This window comes from Grampus griseus, assembly GCF_964374135.1.
Source record: "Grampus griseus genome assembly, chromosome: 5".
Classification (NCBI taxonomy): domain Eukaryota; kingdom Metazoa; phylum Chordata; class Mammalia; order Artiodactyla; family Delphinidae; genus Grampus; species Grampus griseus.
The window spans coordinates 39713548-39725460 of NC_138998.1; the positions used below are offsets into that span (position 1 = coordinate 39713548).

At 43.7% G+C, this 11913-nt stretch overlaps 1 protein-coding gene across 1 annotated transcript; it reads left to right on the forward strand.

Annotated features, from left to right (window-relative positions):
* Positions 1-7229: 7229 nt before the first annotated feature.
* LOC309822405 (putative membrane protein C3orf80) lies at positions 7230-7970 on the forward strand (the record flags this gene model as incomplete). The annotated part of the gene is made up of 1 exon (XM_082654178.1): positions 7230-7970. One exon carries the CDS (start codon positions 7230-7232, stop codon positions 7968-7970), a length of 741 nt encoding a protein of 246 aa, XP_082510304.1.
* Positions 7971-11913: the final 3943 nt, after the last annotated feature.

The window sequence follows — 11913 nt, forward strand, 5'->3', positions numbered from 1 at the left end:
GATTGATCCATTTTGTCCCAGCTGAGCACCACGCGTGCATGGTGATGCCTGTCCCAGGGAATGATGAACAGAGAGGGTGCTGTGACTTGTGGTCAGCAGGATAAACCTTGCTGCAGGAAGTAAGAAGAGTGACCTAACAGCAAATCGGGACTATAGGAAGATGGTGTGCTGACAGGAACATTTGAGAACATCGCTTCATGAATTTCTAATAGTGTACAGGAAAGCAGGCAGGAGTTAACATTCAGACAACATAGCAATGGGGGGAAGGTAGTGTGTGAGCCGGGGAACCCTCCAGGTGAACTTCCCAAAGTACTAGTCAAAATGGTGCCAGTCCACAGAGAGATGGAAACCACTATTCTACAGGGGCCCAGACACAAAGCCTACTGCCGTGAATGGATTTCTAGAAACCCCAGGATTAAGATATATACACAACCACCTGAAATATGAGGTCGAAAATGAGAATTGCCACAAATGAGAGATGATGTTAGGGATTCTGAGAAGAAAGAGATAACTTCTAGCTGGGGACAGTGGATTTGGGGATGAGTAGTATACATTTTGGAGAGGAAGTGACACTGGAGCTGTTTCTTACATGGTTTTGACCTACAGCGGTGGGAAAAGAGAATTCCTGGTGGAGGGCACAGCCAAAGGGAAAAGATACCAGACAACAGTAACATGGGAAGCCAAGAGGGGTGATCAGGTTTAAAGCTTTCTAAGGCTGCTCTATGATTTTGGAGGAGAGTAAATATAGAGATTTTTTACATATGCTTTAGGATGGAGGTCTGCAAAATATGACCCTTGGACCAAATTAGGACCGGTGCCTGTTTTTACAAATAAAGTTTTATTGGCATCCAAAAAAAAAAAAAGATAACATCTCTAAAGCAGGGGGCTTGGCCGCTGTCTCAGGTAGTCATTTATTGAAGTAAAGGGTGTAGGAAGGAAAGAAGTAGAAAATCAAAATGAAAATACCCAAAAGGCTGTTTAAAAATTCATCATTGCATAAATCTACATAAATGTAGATCTGCATAAATGAAAATTGTTAAGGGAAATTTTGGATATTGGGCTATATTCACAATCTTTTAAGGCAAGTGTCTTGGAAGACAGTTATTCCATGCCATTTAACATTCGAAGCAGGGTAGTGGGTAGACGGACCACAGCCCTGCCCGGGGTCTAACGGGCAGCGCAGAGTCAGTGCCCCTGGTCCTGTTGCCCTGTAACTGTGTGGTCCTGGGCAGGATCCTGAGCAACAACAGGCATCTCACGTTCCATCCAGTTCTACAGAGAATATTCAGAAGGAGGTATTAACAACCAATTTTTCTTTGTAATGAAAGGGATGCAGAGTATATTACTAGTTTCGAGTTAAAATAATGGAGCATAAAAATGTTTCACCTTATGAAATTACTTCATCCTGATGAAATTATTTCATTATGAAATAATTTCATGCCATGTGATTTGTCTGCCAGTGCGAGCATTTGGCTGGTACATCAGTCTACTGACAGATATATTCTAACTTTAACAATGTGACCATTTTAAAAAGTATGAGTGAGAAAGAAATTCATTCAGCTGATATAACTGCAATTCTAATTTCAGATCTTCTTGGCCTCATTAAATATCTCTCACAACATTTATGGTCTGATTTTTATATTTCCAGCAATAAAAAGGAACGTTTGCCATGAGAAATTAACTGATAAATTGTAATAAAGCAAAATTAAATAGAGAAAGTTAGGTCATTGATAAATAATGTCATATATTCATTTTGCGTTTTAGAACCCAGTATATACTTATTTTCTCCAGCGTGTACCATTAGCATATTGATGCGCATTAGATGGCTTAGTTCATGTGTAAAGAATGTAAAATAATGAAGGGAATTTATTTTTTTGTTTTCAGAAATGCTTACAAAAATAGCTGACCTATCACATTATTACCTAAACCGTTACTAACGGGTTACAGAAAGTGGCCACAAAAGTGACAGAAATAAAAGCTTTACGTCCTCAGAAGAATCTCGTATTCATGGTCTGGAATAGAGTCTAGCTCTATTTTCCATGTAAATGGCCTCTTAATGCACCCGAAGTTGTCAGAGGGAACACAAGTGCCTCACCTCAGGGGTCCTTTTGGCCCGGCCCAAGTCAGTGAGGAAGTGAGAGTCTTCCCACCCTTTTTTTTTTTTTTTTGCGGTACGCGGGCCTCTCCCTGTTGTGGCCTCTCCCATTGCGGAGCACAGGCTCCGGACGCGCAGGCTCAGCGGCCATGGCTCACGGGCCCAGCCGCTCCGCGGCATGTGGGATCTTCCCGTACCGGGGCACGAACCCGTGTCCCCTACGTCGGCAGGCAGACTCTCAACCACTGCGCCACCAGGGAAGCCCTTCCCACCCTTTTTAACCAGACTTGGATTCACAAGCCTTGGATCCCACCTTTAGCGCAGCCACCAACTTACTCTGTGATTGGGATGTTTTTAACCTCTCTTCACCTGGAAAAAGGGAAAAGAATAACTTCAACCCATTTCACAGGAATGTAGGAAGGCGAAAACAAAACAATGCATGGGCGAGTACTCTGAAAGCTGAAAGGCCAAATACAAACATAGATGTTATTATTTCCTAAGAGCCTGAATGTACTCAATCTTTTGCTTCTAACTTCAAGCATGGGAGAAAGATTTCTGTTTTCTTTTGTGCCTAAATTGAACAAAAGGTACAAACCATCTCACTTTGACTTTTCTCCTACTTCAAGCATTTGGCTTGAAGAAAGCCTTTTGTCAGCAAGCTGCCAACCCATAGAGTTGAAAGGAAAGCCAGACTGCACTCCAAGTCTGGCGAGTAGAGGTGGAGAAAACAGAGAAGAGTGCTGGAACTTTCCTAGTCTCCAGCAAAAGACTGAGCAGGACTGCAGAGGTAACTGTATTCACACAACCGGTTACAGACCCTGCAGGGAACCGGATTTGGCTTACAACTGAACAACAGTGAGGCATGGCTTGACTCTTCTTAAAGCCAACCTATGCGAGGGTCTCAACTGTGGAGGTAGAAATTACACAGGCTTTGTCCCAAGCATAAGAGATGACGTGTGAAGCGTCCTCCCAGCTGGGGAACTGGTCCCCATGAAGTTTCCTCTGCCTGGAGCACATCGTTTCTCTTAGCCTTGTCCTTTCCTAAGGAGCTCTTTCTTAGGGGGACCTTTCCGGCTGACACCCCCACCCCAGTCCGGACCCCATCCAGCGTAAAAACTCAGAGCCCCTGCATTGCTCCTTTATAATCATTGATCTTCGCCTGGAATTAGTGATTCATTAATCTGACTGATTAGCAGTCTGTTTTTCTCTCTCCCCTCCCCCCAGCAAGCTCCCTGAAAACAGGGAACCCTTTGATTTCATAGTGTCACTAGAACAGAGCAGAATGCCCAGTTTAGAGTGGGTCCTCAATAAATATTTATTAAATGAGTGATGAAAGAAATACGATTTGAAGAGAACTTCAAAGCAGAATATTTCAGATCACAGATCATTTCTAGGTAGGCCCATTTATGCAAATATACACTATTTATCATAAAACCCTCAATTTACTGTTGCACAGGGAGACCATACTGCAAGTTGAGGGAGACTGTAAAATGAGCAGGCAAGTTAGTAGGAAGGAAAAATGCTGCACATCCGAAAAGGGGGTTCTTAGAGACTGGATGGTTTACAAGGTCCTAACTGCCCACATTTAGACCTTAAGGAGGGACAAGAACAGGGCAGAGCTATTGCTTCCCAGGTTTAAAGGCACGAACTCCCAGTCAGCAGACATCAGAGAGAAACTCCCTTCTGCACTAGGCACCATGTGACAGAACAGAAAGTTGCATGATGGGGCCACCCACTCTTTCTCAAGCTATCAGGACAGCTTCCAGAAGCACAGGTGAAACAGCAGCCAGTTTGGTTGTGTTCTGTTTACTTTCTTCTGTTCTAAAATGTTGAAAAGTATAGCTCATTAGGCATTCATTCACATGAACGTAAATAACAAGGAAGATACATTTTTCAAAAAATATTCTTCAGGGCTTCCCTGGTGGTGCAGTGGTTGAGCGTCCGCCTGCTGATGCAGACTGACACAGGTTCGTGCCCCAGTCCGGGAAGATCCTGCATGCCGCGGAGTGGCTGGGCCCGTGAGCCATGGCTGCTGAGCCTGCGCGTCCGGAGCCTGTGCTCCGCAACGGGAGAGGCCACAACAGTGAGAGGCCCGCGTACCGCAAAAACAAACAAACAAACAAACAAACAAATTCTTCAAGCACCACAGCAAGATAAAGCAATTAATTGTTCTTAATTTTTATCAAGCTGTACTCCAAGCGACCATGCTTTTTGGATAAAAGTCAGTCCCCATCCCCCTTCCATCTGTTTTTTTTACTCTTGCACACACTTATTTACACACAATTTAGTGCCAATTTTCAACAAAATAAGGTTTCTTTTTAATTTTTACATTGTGATCTTCCTATATCTTTCAATTATTCTATGGAACATAGAATTAAATACCATCTTCCTCACTAAGTAGCTTGAATTTATGACTTCCTGAGAGCTAACACATTTATTTTTGTGTTAAACAAATATAAACAATAAGGACGCTGAGTAGTGAATATCATGTCTTTTCTGGGGCTTTTAAGGCTATAGAGTTTCTCTTCTTTCCTTCAAAAGGTTGTACACAATAAATTACATTGCAAATAAAAATGAATTAAGTGAGACATCAGAGAAGAAATAAAGAGGCGCCAGTTTCTGTAGAGGGTCTTTAATGGATGATGCTTTGGGACGACCAATTTGGAAAGAAAAAAAATCAAATAAAAATCCATTCCATACTCATTTTGCAGACCTCATCCTTTTCTTTGTTTTCATATAAATAACTCTGCCAATGTTTTATTTTATATAAGATCTATACTGTTTTTCTACTGTGTCCTAATGGTCTGCAAACAAATTCTAACTCTCTTCAAATTTCTGTTTAGAAATTATACAAATTAAATGCTGTTTGTTAAGTAACTTCAAAATAACAATAAGCAGGACACTTTCACTTATGCATCATCAATTGTACAACTTCCCCTTTACTTTCGCCATTGCTCCTACTATGACTAGCAGAAATCCTAAAAGATCAGACAATAAAAACCCAAAGAGGTCTTCACATTTTTTTCAATTTCATACTCAAAGTCCATCTCAATCTGTGAACTGCTTTCATCTTTGAGACTGTTTGAAACCCATTAATTTTATTCCTCCTTTGGGAAAGTAAGAACAAGCCATGATCACAGAGGAAATTGCCATTTCTTTCCCTCTATGGAATCTCTCCTTTACTTTACTCCATTTAGCAGTGGCTAGGACTGCAGACCTGGGTTTATTCCATGCTCGGGAGGAATCATTTATTTCTCCATAATGCTGAGCACCTAGCAGAGTTCCTTGAATATAGAAAATGTTCAATGCAAATTTGGCAAAAGAATGGGTGAATGAAAGAATAATACAATTTTCATTGTTTTAAAATGCATCATTTCCACCCTGTTATCTTACTACAGTTTGAAACCCCTTGTCAGTCAGTCTTTACAAAATAGCTTTTAGGCCTCCCTACAGAGAAACAGATGATGGCACAGAGAAATATTGTGGCTTTAGGAGAGCTTAGAAAGAAGGACCTGTGCTCAACTAAGCTTCACGTGAAGTAGTTTTGTCTGAGTGACACTTTGGAGATTCTCCAGGAGGAGAAAGGATTATTTTGGAGTGTGAGGCAAAGTCAGAAGCTCCCAGCAGCAGAAATATTTCAAATGTTTTCATTCAGGCGGGGCAATGACCTGTCTAAGTCAAACCAGCACCCCTAACCTTGTTCCATAAGGCTATTCGGGAAATACAGTGTGACTTCCTCTGAGAGAAATCTTTGCCTTTAACCTGACCTACCGTTGAGCCTTGTGTGTCTCTATATCATTCCTTTGCTTTTACTTTTTTCTCTCTGTGACTATGGAATTTCCCATTTGGTCAAGTGTTTAAGGGGTGAAGGAATTAATAAATCCTAATCCTACAAAGATGACTGTTTCAGTCTGCCTTAATAAAAGCAAAGGTTCCTGGTGCTCTAAGGCCACCACCCAGCAGATGCGCCTGTGTCAGGGACCGCGTAACTGCCATCCCTCCCATGTGTGCCAAGGAGCTTAACCACAGAGCGGTGACTACTTGCCTCCATGTGCTAAATGGCAGCACAGATTCCCTTTAAGGCAAACTTTGCAAATAAGAGTAACCTTGAAAAAGACCCTTTAGATGCAGATCAATGCTCAGGAACGTTGCCAACCACTTACACTCCCCCTTTGACACTTCACAGATGTGTTACTTACGCTGGAGAAGAGGCCTCCTTCTACCCCAAACCCAAATCCCTGCTGTCCCTTGAGCTCAGTGGGGGCTTGTCGGATGAGCCCCTGGGGAAATATGCACACCTTCTCTCCTTCGTCAACTCGGGTCACTTTGGCGGAGTCCTCCCTGCCCCTCTGGGAATACTTCCGTGGTGTTTTGACCTTAGCCTCTCCGGAGAATTCTCTATCTGTTCTGGAGGTCTCCTGTGGGTACCGGATTTCAGCCCCTGGATCTGCCTGAAAGCAGAACCACCCGGCGGTCTCCAACCCCCCCAAGCTCTGGGACTGCTGCGGGGCTGCGCTAGCCATTAATGGCCATCATCCATTTTTAATCAGAAAGATCACAAGAAGGATAGTAAGCGAATCCCAGTCGCAAGTCAATTTAAATAACATTCCTGGGGAAATCCAATCACTTAAAACTGAAACACCTACGCGAGCAAGAGCCCCCGCCCGAGTGGCGGGGAAGAGCGAGACGGCCGACTTAATCAAGATCAGGGGGCTCCCAGGCTTAGCGCAGAGCGTTAACCCTTCCAGCCCCGGAGGGTGCCAAGGGGGGCTTGGAAGAGCGCGGCCGGCCGGGGCCAAGATGCCCACGGCAGCCCCACGCAGGCTGCCCCTGCCATCTTGGGCGGTTCCGGACGCCCTGCGCCCGGCCTGGGCGGCTGGGCGCGCGGGGTTAAGGTCAGAAGCTCAGGAGGCTGTTCAGGCGCGGGAAGCGGCCGCCTCCCGCAGCCTCGGCGCGCCTCGGGCTCCTCCTTCCGCCCAAGCGTGGCCAAGTGAGGACTGCTCCGGCCGCAGGTAGCAGAGGCAAGGGAGGCGGCGCGCGGGACCCGAGCGGAGCGCCCGGGGAGGGACTGACGGACACGCGGACAGACGGATACCCCCGCGCCCCCGGACCTTAGTAACGGTACGCGCGGGCCATGTGGGGACCCGGGGTCACGGCCGAGGGCCTGTCGGTGGCGCCGGCGCCGCCACCGCTGCTGCCGCTGCTGCTACTGCTGGCGCTGGCGCTGGTGGCGCCCTCGCGGGGCGGCGGGGGCTGCGCGGAGCTGGCGTGCGGCGAGCGGGAGCGCTGCTGCGACGCGGCCAACGCCACCGCGGTGCGCTGCTGCAAGCTGCCGCTGCACGCTTTCCTCGACAACGTGGGCTGGTTCGTCCGCAAGCTCTCCGGGCTGCTCATCCTGCTGGTGCTCTTCGCCATCGGCTACTTCTTGCAGCGCATCATCTGCCCCAGCCCACGCAGGTACCCGCGCGGGCAGGCGCGGCCCGGGCCACCGGGGGGCGCCGGGCAGCCGGGGGCCGCGGGGCCGCCCGACGACGACGACGACGACGACTCGCCCGCGCTGCTGCGGGACGAGGCGGCCGCCGGCTCTCAAGACTCGCTGCTGGACAGTGGAGGCGGTGGCCGGGGCCGGGCAGGCGGCGGTCGCTCGGCCCCTTCCTGCGCCTCGGAGCACGAGCTGCGCGTAGTCTCGCCGGTCTTCCTGCAGCTGCCCAGCTACGAGGAGGTCAAGTACCTGCCAACCTACGAGGAGTCCATGCGGCTGCAGCAGTTCAGTCCCGGGGAGGTCGTGTTGCCCGTGTCGGTGCTCGGCCGCCCGCGAGGTGGAGGCGCCGGGGAGTCCGACGGCGGCGGCGAGCGCCGCTTCCCGCTCATCTGAGCGCCCGGGGCCTTGCGAGGACCACGCGGACAGAACCAGGCCGGGGGCTACGGGTGGGACGCAAGGCCGGGGTGGCCGCGGCCGCCGCCGCCAGTTGCCTCAGACCCCGCCTGTCGCCCGGAGACTGGGTTGGGGCCATCCCCACCCCCGCCTCCCCCGGGATGTTAAGTTTCCCTACGTTTCATTCGGTTCAAGGAAACGTTAGGCAAGCGCGGCGGGGGCGACAGCAGCAGACGAGGCCAGAGCGCAACTTTGGAGAACGTCCCCGCCCTAAGCCTCACCTCGGCTTGAGTTCACTTGTAAGTGCCTGCTTCCCGAATCAGAGAACATATGAGCTTCGGGGGAAGGGCAGTAACCTTTAGGGATGAAGCGAGAGGGACGCAGTTCCACTCCTTTCCCTCTCGCCTGGACAGGTCAAGGTCTCCCAGGATGGGCGGAGGGCGAGGAGGTGAGCCATGACTGGAGACTGATGCGCGCGGGTCTGGGAGAGCAGCACCTAGGTATGGTCGAATCCCTCCCTTGCGGAGAACCCAAGAAAACCCTTCCGTGTCTTCCTGGCCAAGCATAGTCACAGTTCACAGATTGGTGGGGGGAGAGCCGTGATATCCGGTTAGTTGCCGTACTTATGCAGCAATTACGCGTATCCAGGACCATACTCGTAATGAGGTACAGTTGAACTTTTGATTTTTCAATAACTGAGAAGATATTTATATTTATTTGTCCTTTATTTTTATATTTTTACCATGTATTAAATAAACGCATTCGGAGGGTATCTCCACAGTTAATGACAAGATAATCATCTTAGCACCTTTTTTAGGCCTTAATGGCCCAGAAATTGTCTACACTCTATCATTACTGTTTAATAAAATGTTGGACATTATTTCATTTACAATGGGAAAAAGAAGAGGCATGGTCAAACGAGAAAACATGTGATTAAAAACATGAAGGATACCTTATTTTCACTATTTAAGAAGAATATATTTTATTTTTAGTACTGTGGCATAATATATAACTTTTTATAATAACCATACATTATGTATGTAGTCAAGGTCATAGTTATATGTAAAAAGCATTGATACATGTATGCCATACCATGAAGCATGATGTCACGCACTTTTCCCTCCATTTTCCATTTGGAATACACTTCACAACATTATACAAAGAATAATTTGTTGTGACTTGTGACTTTTGTTTAAAGCCATAATTGTGCAGTAAGGTACTACAGAAGGATTCAACCTATCTAAAGAAAAAAACGTGTCGTTGTATCAGTTCTACCATTCTGTGAAATGTCCTTTAAGCAAATGGTAATATAAAGTAATATATTAAAATGCATTATGTATAATGTACATATGCATATCGTCTGTGTACAGTAAACACATTGTATATCATATAATTATTCCAGTTTGTGATTATCAAGAAAGAAAAAGAAGGAAAACAAATACAAAAGGTTTCTCTTGGGGAAGGATGAGTATTACACTGAGAAAAATTACACAGTGGACCTCACACGTGTATCTAGACAAGTTGTTCTTATGATTGAAAAGTTCTGACAATCCTGAGAAATCTTAAAATATCTGAATTGTATTAGAAGAAAATGATTTGATTACTTTAAACTTTTTAAAGCTGATTGAAAAAGTCTGACAGTTCTAAGAAATCTTAAGATGTCTGAATTGTAAGAGAAGAGAATGGTTTACTCTAAACTTCTAAAAGCTAATGACTCTGTCATTAAAGAGAATCATTTGAAGTGTATTAAAACAGAAAACATTAAAATCTTTCTCTGTGCAAATTGTATTAGATGTGTGACTATATGGTAATGTATTAAAATATGAAATGTGTGTCTTTATCATTTAAAAGCAATTTTAAGCTGTGAATTGGCGAAAGCATCAGCAGTTGAGACTATATCAACTTTTTTGAGAATGGTACAGGATTTAATGAAATCACATTATATTGAATAATCACAAATGTTAATGTTACTCAAACACTACATTTTAATTGCATGTGGCTGTCAGTACCACCCACTGTTCAGACAAACCGGAAAGTTGCCTTATTCCTTTAAATGATTTATTCTTTGAGGGTACACTGTTTTAGACACTTTTAAAAACTCACCCATATCTGAAACATCTAACTGAATATCCAAGTACCAGTATATAAAGTATATCCTCTATGTTGTTACTACCAACATCTAGAAGTGTACAACAAAATCTTGTGAAAATACACTTAAAATATGAACCAAGATGTTTTCCTTGTACCAGCTATGGAACACTTCTCTCCCTAAAATTCAGAATGTCTATAATGTGACACCAATCATGCAATGAAATTCTACTAAATTTTAAAGTTACAACAAGTTTTACACTTGTTTTTTTCCTACACATCACACAAGCTTTTATTCACATCCCCCAGTTCAATAAAAAATGAGTTTACTTTGGTTTTTTCCTTGTAATTCATTGATTTACCAAGCATGATTCTGTTCAGGCATAATTTTGTCGGGGGGGCGGAATCCTGAAAAGCTATTTTTATTAGTGATAAATTAACATATCTCAGGGCAATACACACACATATGTAACATACCATATTAATACACACAGAACCCATGTGTTCACAACAGTAGAATACCTGGATAGAAACATTTTTAAAGCACTAACGGCAATATCTTGGTGGTCAGTTTTATAGATTTCACCTGGAAGTTATTTATTACATAGAACTAGTAGAAAATAGAAAGGTAGATAATAGTTTTATTCTTTTACCTGAAAATAAATCATGATGAGATGCTGATTTTACTTATTTTTAATATTCTATATATAGTATAGAATGCAGATGTAGCTACATGGATACAGACATATCTATATAGATATATAGTCTGTGACTGATATCTTTTGCAGGGCTGCTACATACCATATCTTAAACAAAGCCACCTGGAAATGCCAGGTTCTCCAGTACTAACGAACTTTTGCTCCTGGTTTTCAGTTATCAAACTAATTCACGTACTAAAACATTTCAAACATTTTTATTTTCATTGACTTCTCATGAGTAGGGAAGTAATGGCCCTGGATATGTTAAGAATCCATCTGGAATGAGAGAAAACATGATTGATTTTCTAAATCGTGTGTGTATATATATATAATCACCAGTTGCTTAAAAGCAATTTGTAATGGTGTTGTTCAGTATCATAACCAAGAGGAAAATGTCTTCTTGAGATATAATGATAGTTTTAAGAGGCCATTAATTGCCACATTCTGCAAATGTGGGTGTGCTTCAGCCATGGAAAATGGCATTGGCAATTATGCCAAAGGGCATGAGGTGTACTATATAAGGAAAACAAGATTCAATTGTGAAGACCAAAGGGAACATTAAGGAAATGGCCTCAACAGTTTAAAAGGCAATATGGTAAGTATCTTAATGTTGTACTTTTTGTATATAGTTTCTCTCAAGTGGAATTAATAAAGGAAACAATCCAGAGCTGAAACTGATATGTTATACACATGAGGTGGTGTTGAGATTTATACTATATTTTTATATACTATACTATTATAGTATATACTATATTCTGTATTGACTTGTAAAAATTTTGTGAATCATAATTAATTTGGATTTCCACACTAAGAGAAACAATGAGTTGTTTTATTTTGAACAACCCAGCATTAACCATCTCTCCAAAAGTGTAAGTTACAGACCACCAATCAATAATAGAATATTTGACAAGTTTATGTCTGACCTCACTGGTTTACAATTTATTTTTTCATTCATTCTCCTTTCATCCATTGGTGAAAAGGCTAATAAGTGGTAGGCTAAGGGAAAGTATTTTGTTAACCAAAGATTAAATCAAGTAACCAGCTAATTGCAAGAAATTAAGACATCTTTTCTTCCATAGGGGTAGAAAGGATGTCTTCATTATGTTTTTAAAATTTTGCCTATAAAATAATTAAATGTCAAATAAAACCAATACTTT